This window comes from Cinclus cinclus, chromosome 2 (genome assembly GCF_963662255.1).
Source record: "Cinclus cinclus chromosome 2, bCinCin1.1, whole genome shotgun sequence".
NCBI classification, from domain to species: domain Eukaryota; kingdom Metazoa; phylum Chordata; class Aves; order Passeriformes; family Cinclidae; genus Cinclus; species Cinclus cinclus.
In genome coordinates this window covers 39766831-39779965 of record NC_085047.1, presented here as the reverse complement: position 1 = coordinate 39779965, position 13135 = coordinate 39766831, and the positions used below count along the sequence as shown (strand labels likewise).

The window sequence follows — 13135 nt, the reverse complement described above, 5'->3', positions numbered from 1 at the left end:
TGTGATGTTCAATTCAAACATGTTTATGTGCAAGTTCATATATATACACATATTCAGACAACTCATAAAGACAATATGGGCATGAACCAGTTCACACAGACAGGTTGCAAAAAGACCCTTAGCACCTAAATACCAAATAAAATGAAAGCTTTGTTGAACACCATACTGTATCAAGTATCAAGAAGGCTACAACTGCAACCAAAACTATACAAAACACGTCTTTTTTATTTTGAAAGAACTCAAAAGAGCTGATATTTGGGCAGATATTATTATTTCCCTGGATGATAATCATGGAGAATGCAGAAGAAAGACCCAGATGTGCAAGTGTGGAGGTTTATTGCATGAGAGTTACCTCCTTCTATCCAGCCACTAAGTCACAAGTCACCCACAAACTCAAATTGTCAGAACTTTGCAAGCCAAGTAAGAAGATCCTTTCTTCTACATACTTGCAAAAACCATGGTCAAAAAACAAGCAAAGTAGCTGACAGCACACAGGCCATAAGAAAGACTTTTGCCACAGGCAATGACTTTGTAACACTCTCAAACTGCCAAGTAAACACAGTTCTCAAAAATAAAGGGGTCACCCAGAATCTCCATCAATGTACAAACAAATTCTAATTCAGGAATGCTGCAACTCAAGGACTACCAAATTTAATTTTATAAACAAAAAATAGATTAATTACTCTTCTATGTCACTCTGGACAGAGCAATTTTCAAAGATACAGCTGATTTTTTATTTTTATAAAAAATGGTATGTATTTTATATGCCACTGAAAAAGGTTTCATTACAAATACCAAAATGGCTACTTCTGTACAGGAAATAAATTTGATTTTGCTTTCTTGTATTGGCTCATAGCTCCCATTTCCCCATTGCTGGCAGTTATCATTGCACAGAGACACTTCAAAGCTGGCAGAGAGAGGCTGATGCTTCACTAGCAAGGAGTTAGGGCAGCCATGAGGAGTTCCATTTTATACACAAAGTTACGCCCCTCCATTTTATTCCACTGCACTTCCTTGAAGGGCCCTCGGAGATGATTCCACTTGCTGTCCTGCAGGACATCACCCTTGGGGAGATCCTTGCACTGACTCCGTGGAAACTGAACCATGACTTTGCTGCCACTTTCTGGACCGTTACGTACTGTGGAAAAAGGAGATCTAGTGAGCATTTTTACACTGTATAAATTCCTCATACTAATTATTCTTCCTTGTGTATTCTACACTTTACTCCTACTCAATTCCAAACATGCTGAAAGCAAACAAGGTAAATTAATTCCCTTCCTTTTTTTTTTTTTCAAAGCTTTTTCTCTTGTCACCCAATTCTCTATGATTTTGTTGCTTTAGCACTGCATGTTCTTGGTTAGATCAAGACAGAGAAACTTTCAATAAACCCTAAAACATACACCTTACAAATGCATTTCTTTTTCCCCAGTGATGCCATGAAGGGAAAAGGCTTCATTGTTCATTCTTTCCTTGGATGTATTCCCCACTATTCTGTTGCAATATGTGTTGTTTCTAGCGGATTTATCTCAAATAGACAGGATCTAAGTCACTAGGCAGTTACTTTCAATCATGAAATTCTGCAAGACTGGTGGAGGGGTGGTGGTGCTTTGTTGCCTTGGATGAGTTTCTGTGTTTTCATGTTGGGGAGTGGTGCATGTTGGCTTTTTAAAGAAAACTCAGGGAGGTACCACCTAGCTTTTCCCTCATCTACCAAGCTAACCTTCTATAAAGAGATGACAATCAGGCTGACTGAACACAGTTCTCTTTCATAAATTGATGCCAACTACTCCCCATCACCATGTTTTCCACAGTAAGTTTGGAAAGTTTTTCTGAGACTGTTTTTTCTTCCTCATCTTCCCAATAATTGCAATGGGGCTGATCAGACTGTAGTTCCCCACATTTTCCTTCTTGAATATAGGATGTAACATTTGCCTTCTTCCAGTCCTCATGAGGCCTTCCTGAGCCTGGCCTTTTAGAGATGATCAAGACTGGCCTTGCAGTGACATCAATCAACTCCCTCAGCAATCATGGATATATATCCCACCTGGTCCCATGAAATTGTATATGTCTAAGTCTGTTCAAAGGTTCTCTAACCTGGTCTTCCACTACTGAGGCTGAATCTTTGCTCCAAAATTCCCATGAGTCTCACAGATGCATTTCTGAAGGCCAGTCTTAAGTAAAGAAGGTACTGAGTACCTTAATCTCTTCCATGTCCTGTGCTACCAGGTACTCTCTCTGTTTAACAGCAGTCCCACTTTTTCCCTAATCTTTCCCTTAGTACTAACATATCTGCTGAAGCTCTTCTTGCTGCCCTGTACACCCCTCATCAGATTCCTATCCTAAGCTTTCCTATCCTTACCAATGCATGCTTGGATAGTCTCTCTATATCCCTCCCAGGTCAACTACTTATAATCTCTTGGAGCTTATTTCCTGTGTCACGAGTTCGCTGATGAGTTCCTTGTTCATACACACAGGACTCCTGTAACCTCTGCACAACTTCCTGAACATTAGGAATGATCATTCTTGAGCTTTAAAGAGGTGACCCTTGAAAACAATAATCAAATAGCACTCCTGGACCCCTCTTCTTTCCATCCCATAGGATCATATCCCATAGGATTCTTTCAAAAAGGTCCCTAAAGAGACCAAATTCTGTTCTCCCTAAGTCTGGAGCTGTGATCCTGTTGTTTATCCCTTTCTCTCAGGATCCTGATAGTTTTTATAATTTCTTTTTTCTATGCTAATAATAATACACATAATTAATTATACATATTTATACATTATAAAATCAAATATTTATATAATATTTATCAAAACATACAATTTAAATAATGTAGTAATATAATACATATTATAGAATATATATATGTAATTTTCCATGATAACTATAAAAGTTATTTTCAAGCCTGTGTACATTAAATCAGGTTTATATTAAGTGGCTTCTTAGGCAAGGCGTTGATTCTATTTAGATCTCAATTCCATACACAAGAGTCTCTCAACTTTCACATCACAGTATCAATTTATAGTAAAATATTCTACAAACACTTTCAGAAAGATTTAACTTCTATTTGCAAGAGGAAACACTACCTGAAATGGCATAGTCTCCATTTGGTGATGCTACAGTTATTGCTGATGCATTGCCAATGCTCTCCACCGGCCCCAGACCAACATGATTACTGAAACTCAGCACATGCCATCCCATAACTTTTGCAAGCTGCTGAACTGCATGTACTTGGTGCTGTGACATCTGAAACAACAAGGTTTGTTTTCTGTTCAGTATTTGCAGGTCACAGAAAGACTTGCTTATGGGGTTTAGCAAGACTGTCTTCTGTACAATAGTTATTTGTAAAAGTGACTTTAAGTTCTCTGCTTTCAGAGGAACTTTTTTATATGATGGTAGACCTTTGTGTTATTTGAATTTAGACTAGCTCCTCTGCAGACAGAGAAGATCTCTCTATTATGCAGTTAAATGAATTTTTCATAGGTATATGCGCCTAGCTGTTTTATTTAAGTATCGCTTTCAGTTTACAAAAGTCTTTTTAGGTCTCAAAAAATCAGTTTGTAAGCAATCCTGTCTTTCAGAAGAAACAAGACTTCTGCTGTAAAATATATAAAAATATGAGTAAGTATTAGCAGAGAAAATTCAGAAAAAAAAGTTGAGGTTCTCACATGCATGATTATCTCCATTAATGTTCAAGTGTAAGCACTGATCTCTAACAGCTTCGGAGTTTAAATGCTACTGTTTTCCTGTATCATCACTTAACCCTTGTAATAAGGAAGTACCCAGCACTGATCAGCAGCTCGCTGTGAACAAGTCTGACAACACTTGACCAAAAAGACACGACCTCAGCAGAATCTGTTTGGACTTGTTTTCTGTGTCATGGAGTTATATAAAACTGCAACAGACTAACCACTGTTATTAAAGACCTGTATTTTGACTATTTATAATGCATTGTTACTTCTGAATTGTTACTTCTGAATAAAACCAGCAGGTTGTTCTAAGTAATTAAGAAAACAGAGTTCATTCTAGTATCAGCTGATTTAGTAACAACAGATGCAAAGTGAGCATTAACAGACAATGTTGAAATGACAGTAATTGTGGGTTCATTAAGAACTTGGCTACAGTAAGTTTCAAATACAGAATACCTTATTGTCTGCTATGATTACTATGAAACATAGACTTGTTTCTCCCATAATGAGCACCATAAAGAAATGCATTTTAAATGGGAGGGAAAAATTATTATGACTACTGATCCTTGTAAAAAATGGCAATATATTTCAGTAACAGCTGCTAAAGACTCTACACAAACACAGTGAAAATTCAGTCATCCAGCTTCCCATTGTCACTATCTGAATTTGAACTTTCAAATATTTCCTACATAGATAAAAGTGAGATTCTAACTTCTTCTGTTTCCCAAACATCACAAGAAAGGGAAAAATAACATAAGTGAGTCTACCTGAGATAAAAGGAAATCCTGCAGTTCTTGCTCTTGATGGGACAATGTAATGACTCTTCCATCTCTATGTACAACTCTGATTTGTTCAACTCCAATGTTCAGCTGTAGCTGAATGGATCTTTGAAGACAAGATTTATTCAAAAAGCATTAAAACACTTAAGAAAACAGAACTAAGAACACAGAATCCCACCCAGTCACTGACAAGAATTCCTAAGACAGATGGTGCAAAGCCTACCGAATGTGACAGCAACTCCAAACATTCCAGTTTCATCAGTCACCGCAACAGCTCCCTCTATAGGGCAGGTGACATACTCTGCGGCATGCTCCCAGACCTGGCCTACCATTTGTTCAGGTCAAGGAAACCTCGCAGCTCCCTGCCTGCCGCTGTGCCCAAGTTTCCTTCCAGTTGTGCAGGGGAAAACGGTGTGTTTCCATGCTACAGACAAGACCTGGGCAGCTTACGTACTCTGGAACCAAGACTGAAAATGCACCAATGACTGCAGGTTGCCCCACACTGTGGTCACAGCCAGAAAGCACTGCTCCAAATGGAAACAAACACAGTCCATGCATTAATGAATTCACTGCTGGTCAGTCTGCAAGCATTTATTTCTGGAACATGAAATCTTGTATTTCGGTAACAACATGCATAATTATGGCATGAATTACATGAGTTCCACATTTCAGTACCTATACAACCAAGCCAGGACTGAGCACTGATGAGCTTTCCAGCACATCAAATGATACTTTATATTCAGTCATCTCTACCCAAATAAATCCCACCCCTAAGTGCCTCATCTTAAATTTCTTCTTTGAAAGGAAACTGTACTATTTAAAGATGTACTAAGTATCTTCATTAAAAGGTAAAGAGGGTGAAGTTTTCTTAAGGCCACTGCTCATCCCACAGTCAAGTCAGAAAAACAAACACACACAAATAATGAACTCTTACTTATCTGTCTGAAGAGAATCTAAACCTTTAAAGCACAACACTGCCTTTGTTTCATGCTTCTACAACTAAAAGGACATGCATTCTCATACTTACTTGCATATCTGCTCATATCCTTGAGAAGTTATTAGAACTTTAACGCTGGATTCATAAACATCATTGATATTGGACCAGTGAGCCTGAATCTGAGGATCCTCGATACGACTTGCCAGACTGTCAATGGTCCGAGCAGTTCTAGAAGATAAAAGCATATTCCACACACAAGCAGTTTGTGCTGTTATCTTGCTTACAGGAAGCAAGGAGGTTATTAGATTTAACAGAAACATGTAGATCAAAATTCTATTTCAGCACTGTTCTGGTGCTAATGAAGTACACTTGTTTATTCTGTACATTTCTCATACATTCTGCAGCAGTATTGAAGTGGTATATTACTCAGTATCAGCTAGTGCACTGGAAAGAATACTAAAAAAGGATTTATGCAGTTTGAGATAAATAGGGGCAATTATCAGCAGCTTATGTTGCAACTGTCACAGAGATCTCAAAGACATCTGGCATTTTCTTTTTACTAGCTGAATGCTGTTTGCTTGTATTTTTTCATAATTTTTGGTTCTTAGCACTTAAAAAAAGACTGCATTAACTGTGAAGGAAACAGCAGCTAGTTTTAAGAACACTTAAAATAGATAAATTGTCTTCTACATAATGGTACGTTTCTGTAACAAGAGTATCTTGTGACCCACCTTCGTCTCAAAAAGATATGCTTTGCCTGTTTTATGATCTTTTCCAGAAGTCCTTCATTTGACTGTAAAGAACTGATTTCATTTTTATCAAAAGCCTGGGGCCCTGCAAGTCTCATTCTCTTATGGCCAAAAGGTGCACTAGCTGGATGTGGCATCACTGTTGAGCTCAGGGTTTGCTTGTGACACTGCAACAACCAACAGGTGTTATAAAAGGAAGGGACCAAATAACATATCTGCAAGAAATACCATGTATACTACAATATGTTTCTTCACATCAGGTTGAGTGTACATACTTTGAAAAAAGTACAACTTTTTAACTTTATCGACCTGACAGCACTTTAAAGACAGTTTTTTATACTTTGCTTCTCCCATTTATACATATCTTTCAATCCTTATAGAAAAGTAATTAAAAAAAAAAAAGAAGTACTAGATAACAAAAATTTCATAGCATGGCAGTAGCTCCTACTAATAAGTCTTCTTTATATACAGCTATGGAGACAGAAAGAATGGTCACTTAAAAATAAAGGAAGCATTTGAGACGAAAAAAAATGAAGCACAAAAAGTTTTAGTAACATGTCCAAAATAAAGAAAGGAAAATCACAGGAAAGGTGGGCACTGAGCCAAAGCTTCATGAACCCTAAATCAGTGTTTAAAACACTGGACTATTCCACATGACTGCATGACTCGCAGAGCCACGCTCTAAGGAGGTGAACACTCTCTGGAACAGGGTTCCAGAGATACAAAATCGTCTACTTAGAGATACAAAACTGTGCTTCTTTCCTGAAGAGACAAAACTTCAACCTCATATCCCAGGTTATTTTGCTAGATTATACAAGAATCTAAAATGCTGAAGCAGAGAAGTGGACCTTAAAATAAACAAAGCTATTATGGCAATCGATTGTTCCTTCATGAGGGTATGGCCTGACCAGATGCTCATTGACAGTGATGGGTAAGCACTATTACACACAACAAAACAAGGCAGAACTGATGAACTCTACAGGAAAAGCTTTGCATGGCTTTTCCGAAGTGAGCAGCCAGGTCTGAGGTTAAGTAAAGAACCAGCATTCCATTAAAGCATTAACTGGAACTCCCAAACCACCTACACCCACAGAAAGCAAGGAGTAGGCTGCCTTCCGCAAATGGATGGAGAAGGACTGGCCTCTAGTGGCACTCGGCTGTTATACCAGTGCCACACACTAGGCAGAAGGCTGAACAAAAGCCCAAAAACTCTTCAGTTCTTCAGCCATAGATGCTGTACCTCTCTGATAAGTTGATGCAAATTATGTTCCAGAACATAGAGATGATCCTCTGGATTCTGTTTTTCAGAAGCAGCCTTTTGTGACTTTTTATCATTGGAAGAGTGACACAGGGAAATAGACAACTGCAAACCTGCACAAAGCAGATGGAAACAAAGATTTTAAAAAGTAAGCACTGACAATTTTCAAGGTTGCTACTGAGAACTGCTTTTCTTCATATTTTATACTCGGTAGTTTAATAACAGATATTCACTGTATCAGAGAAAAATGAAAGAATGATGGTGGAGAGCACAGCACCAAAGGCAAGTAAAACCTGGTATTCACTGAAGCGTTGACAGGGCAACTGTGAATTCACCAGGTGCATTTAACACCAATTTCTATGACTCAATCCCACACAAAAAGTCCCCAGCATCCCATTTCTGTCTCAAAAAAGGAGCGATTAACCCTCACACACACTTTAAGCAATCCAGAAATATATTCTTTGCCTGATACAATCAGTTGTGTACCCTTTTTAAGAAGAGAGGATTCACCACTGACCCTGAGCCACTTTTATGCTGTTTAATTATCCTCAATCAAAAGAGCATTTGCTTTTGTTCTTCTGCGGACCCATAAACTCAAGTCTTAAATTTCTTTTTATATGCAATCCAGGAGCAATGACTTACGCACAGCTCCAAACTGCCACATGCACATGCCATTACAGCTGACAGTTTTAAGTGCTGCTGACAAAGAACATAGCCACAAAGGAAAACACGGTACATTAGAAACTGCTGTGCATTAGATGAAATCCTGTTTTTCAAAACCTTTGAAAATCATGGAGTTCGTTTTTAATTTTGTAAGGACAGAGCATTAAAAAAGGTGACGTCAATCAGTCTTGAAGCAAATAAATGTAGGTTAAGAGTCTTAAAAAGCTTCCTACCTGGGAAAGGCTGGGAGATTATCTGATTTTTCACAACAATGTGAGGAATCTGTGATTTAATTTGAACAGCTTCTCGTGACAGCTGGGCAAAAATTTCTTTACATAGAAGAACATTCTGTGCAGTCTCCAACTTTGTCTGCCAGTGTGCAGAACCTGAAAAGTATAAATCAATGTTTGCAGGAGGGAAGAGCAAAGAGAAGCCACCTTTTTGTTCAGATGCCAGATACTATGCAGTAGCCAGGTGTGATCACTAAGATAAACAGTCAGTACCTTATACCCAAACTGAGTATTAGCAGAATTTTATCTCAATTAAATAAGCACTTTAAGGTAAAACTAAAAGTAATTTTGATTCAATTCACATATATGTATACTGTGAAATGCACCACCTTTATGGAACAGTGTATTACACTCCCAGGCCTTTTGTGAACTCTGTTATGAACCTTTGCTCCTTGATTTGCAATTTACTTTCAATGATATTTCTGGCTTTATTGAATTTACTCTATGGTGAACTACCCAATAATGTTCAGTGCATGTACGTGCTTTCACAGGGTTTACAGGTCCAAAATTCTTGGGGAGATTCTGGGGTGAATAAGCACACAAGCTGTATAATGCGCCTTCAATACTGTATGAAACACCTCGTAATACAGCAGTCTGTCTATGTTCAGGACAGTACCAGCATCTGTATCACAGAGAACTGTGAAATAAAATCCTGCCAGTTTATTTCTAACTTTAAGGGATGTAAAGCATGGCTTTTTAATCCAAAAGTTTACAACTTCACATACTGGCATATATTAAATTAATCAATGTACTACCTGCCAGGTGAGCTGCTGGTAATTAACACACAAACCACCAGCACAGTTTCAGATCCAGGTAAAACATGAGCAACAGACACCAATGATGCATTTTGGGCAGATTAAGAGTGAACAATTATTAGTTCAGACAAATTAATGGGATGTAACTGACTGAAACACAACACCTTGGCTTGATTTCAGTTATGGGCTCAAACATTTTATGTCTAACAAAAGGGGCACCAGAATACTCAAAATACAACCTAATAATTTTGTTTTAGAATGGAGTAAATACACATGAAAAACTGAAGGAGCGTGCTTCAAAAGCATGATTTCTAAGTCTAAGCAGTGCCCAAACAGAAAATTTTAGTTTAAAATAAGGGAAGTCTTATTCACTCTTCTTCCCAGCTATATGCTGAAATTTTCAAACAATCATACGCAAACTCATTCCTTGAGAACATATTCATAGAACAACATATAAGCTATACCTGGTTTGGATTTTGGCAAGGGTCTCTTAAAGAGATTGACTGTCCCGAGGTCACCAATGTCTGGTGCTTGTTTTTGAATAGAAACCTAAGCAAGAGAGAAGAGTGATTAATGTTTATTCTCTGTTGCAAGCATACAAATCTGAAACAAAACTCCACTAGGTTATTAAGGCTTCTCTGACAAACCTTGATGTATGCTGATCCCTCTAAATCACTTGGAATTTGAACATCCAAAGGACAGTAATCCTCAGGTATCTTCTTATCTAGGTCAATGTCAGTGTTCTTTATCACCTCAAATGTGCCATGATGAAGAAAAAGTGAGCCTGAGCAAAGAAGGACAAAGACAGACGTATTAAATATTAAGCACCTTCTGCAAATGAAAAAAACCTCCTATCTCTGTTTTGGAACAGTATGTATTTCTGGGTCTCCAGATCTTCAGAGCTGCACTTGACTCAAATTTCTTAATGACTTCTTTAAAAACTCCAGGTAAATTAGAATGCTCATGCCACTGTACCAGCACCTAAATCCTCCACTGTGCAATATTTTACAGCAAGTTAACACACAGTATTTAATAATTCTGGGGGGAAGCCAGGAGTTTTTCAAAACAGTCATCACACGCAAGGAAGGAGGAAAAAAAGATACTTGATTAAAAAAGACAAAAAAAGTAAATGTGTGAAGTTTTGCAAGCAGGTAGTTAAAGGGACAACACCCTCATTAATTTAAAGGAATTCTGATGATGTTTGGCTAGAAGTCTTAAAACTATGACCATGTTCTGACTGTAAAAGATAACTCTATAGCCAGCCATTCATGGACTGATAAAAGCAGATACCCACAACTGTCCTAGCTGCACACCTTTTTCATCCAGGGTACAGTTCACCCAGTTCCGGGAAAATCAGCTAAAAAAGATACACAACCTGGGGTACATCTACAGCTTTTTCATGAAAAAAATCTAAATTTGTCCTTCCCCTCCCTCATCAATGACAACACAAACCCAAGACATCCTGGTCTGATGTTTGCTTTGTACCTACATCCTAAATTCTGTGTGATTCTATTTTCACTTTGTCACTCCATAATGGCATCTAGAACCCTGGTCTGGTCACCCCCTTTAAATGTAATCCATGAATTAAGACATATTCTCAGCATCGTTTCTCAACTGCAGGAATAAAGTATAATATTCTACCTTCAATGTTACTCTTTAGTCACACGGTTTAGTTTTACCTGGTGTGAATTCTGGGGAGCAGGGAGTTAGACATCATAAGCCTTTTGGGTCCCTTCAAACTTGAGATATTCTAGGATTTTCTAACCTTTGATTTAAAAAAAAATGTAACCCACTCTTTACTTTTTTTTCCAGTGCTTTACACACCAAACATAGATAAAAGCCAAGGATTTGCAAAGTCTGCCTGTCAAGTGATCAACTATATTGCAGATGTAGTATTATTTTTGTGAACAAATTCTTAGTAAAATACTACACAGCCTTTAAAATCACTTTCTGGATTGAAGATGGCAAGGTATTTTCCTTGATACTAAAATGAGAGTGCTCCCTTTATAAACCTGTCTCCTAAATATAATAAATTCACATTGAAATTGTTTATTTATGAGCTATTCCATTTCTTTTTCCAGTTACAAAGAGACAATTTCATAAAATAGCCATTCTTGTGAAAAAGATCTTACTGTTTACCTGCACTTCTGTAGCTCAGATCACCAAGAATTTTATCTCCCACTTTTCTCAGCTTCCAGTGTTGTCTCAGTCTTAGCAGTTCAGAGTTGAAGTCTCTTTGTCGCTTATTCTCCTGATTTTCAGCAACTGACTTGGATAATCTTTCTGCACCTTTCAAGAGGATCTGAGCTGCTCCAGCTAAAGACTTCTTTTTTGAAATCAACTGCAGAAACTGAGGATTCTAGCACCAACAACAACAGCAACAACATACATGCATTTTAATTCACAACAAATTATTCATTATTTTAAAATTATTAATAATTTTAATTATTATTTATTAGTAGAAAGTAGTAGTACTGGAAACTAACTCATGGTGATTGATAAGTTGCTTTTGCTGGATGTCCAGTAACTTATTCAGAATTACTTTCATCCCAGCATTATACAGTTGGAAGCAGAATTTTGACTTAGAGCTTCATCAAAGAGGCTTCTGAAATTGACTCAGCTCCCATTCCCAGCCTTACTCTGATCCTCAAAGCACTGAATTACCACATCAATGGGAACATTTTGCTAAATTTTGTACTGACCACATGTGAAAAAAAATCCATTGGAATAAAATAATAAAATCTTTAGCATCAAGCCACACAAAGCTCCATTGGTACAACATACTTGTTTTGGAGGAAGGGGATCCTGCCCGACTGGATCTAGTGTCATGAACTTTTTATCCTTCACGATGCTAAGAACGTCATACAACACACACATCTCAGTCAAGGCACTTCTTAAGTTGTTCCTCACTGAGTCCCAAGGCCAGAGGGATGGCTGAAACTTTACCAACCCTAAAAATAAAACAAAGCAAGGAAAAACAAAGGAGCTTAAAAAGGTACGGTATAGGGCTCATTTTTGAGCCACAGAGAGATCATATAGGCACGAAATACAACACGATATCATATCAGCTCCCGTCCTTTCCCAATGCAATTTACTGGGGTTCGGTCACGAATATTCTGACCTGCCCACCACGGGAGCCCCCGGGGGAAGGAGGGCAGGCCAGGCCCAACCACTCGCGGAGCTGCGGGCCGGCACCACCGCCACAGCTCGGCGCGCCTCCGCCAGCTGTATCCCGGCGGGAGAGTTGGGGCTGGCGGACCTGCTCACCTTCCTCATCCTCCGGCTCGCCCGGCTCGGCCCAGGGCCGGCCCGCCGAGCCCGGCTCGTCCTCCTCGGAGCCGGAGCCCTGGCTGAAGTCGATGCGCTGCGCCAGGCGCGCCAGGTTCTGGGACATGGAGAGCGGCTGGAGGTAGGTCTCGCTGCCATCCAGCCCCACCTCCTGCACCTGCTTCTCGCACGCCGACTCGATGCTGATGCGCACGGCCGGCACGCCCGCCATCTTGGAGCGACCCCCGCCCGCACTCGGCAGGGGGCGGGCCAGCGCCGGCGGGCCCGGGAGGGGGTGGGGCCAGCGCCGGGCGGGCTCGGCCGTTTCCGGAGGCGCTCGCGAGGGAGCGGGACCAGTGCCGCGCCGGCTCGGCCATTTTCGGAGAGCTCGGAAGTGGGCGGGGCCAGCGCCGGGTGGGCTCGGCTGCCTCCGGAGGTGCTCGCGAGGGGGTGGGGCCAGCGCGCTGAGGGGACGGTGCTGAGCGCAGGAGCTGGGAGCTGCTGTCGTTTTCTACTGCAGCCTTATTTTTGACTAGAAGTTGGTTTCATGTCCCGTTCTGAACATAATTTCACCTCTGGTTACCCATTTTCAGCTGTAGCTACGCAGGAAGCTCAACCCAACCAAAGGAAAACATACAATGACATTGCCATTAAATTACCATTTGAATTCGCTCATAACTCCCAAGACAAGAGTGCTCCGAGTTCTGCCCTTGGACACAATTAAGAAGGCGGCAGCTTACTGTTCTCAGA

The 13135-nt window shown here is 39.7% G+C and overlaps 1 protein-coding gene across 1 annotated transcript; it reads right to left on the bottom strand.

Moving 5' to 3' along the window:
- MED17 (mediator complex subunit 17) lies at nt 1–12617 on the bottom strand. The gene is made up of 12 exons (XM_062487554.1): nt 12386–12617; nt 11903–12069; nt 11258–11477; nt 9766–9902; nt 9583–9667; nt 8307–8459; nt 7393–7523; nt 6135–6319; nt 5494–5631; nt 4455–4572; nt 3085–3244; nt 1–1138 (listed from the first exon to the last, which is right to left on the bottom strand). The coding sequence occupies exons 1-12, from the start codon at nt 12615–12617 to the stop codon at nt 933–935; spliced, it is 1932 nt and encodes a 643-aa protein (XP_062343538.1). The 3' UTR covers nt 1–932.
- Nucleotides 12618–13135: the final 518 nt, after the last annotated feature.

Excerpts from the sequence above, each read along its gene's own strand:
- MED17 (XM_062487554.1), bottom strand. The coding sequence starts at position 12,617 with ATGGCGGGCGTGCCGGCCGTGCGCATCAGCATCGAGTCGGCGTGCGAG. Across the intron at positions 3,245-4,454 it reads AGGATTTCCTTTTATCTCAG|ATGTCACAGCACCAAGTACA; the intron begins GTAGACTCACTT and ends TTGTTGTTTCAG. Across the intron at positions 1,139-3,084 it reads TGGAGACTATGCCATTTCAG|TACGTAACGGTCCAGAAAGT; the intron begins GTAGTGTTTCCT and ends CTTTTTCCACAG.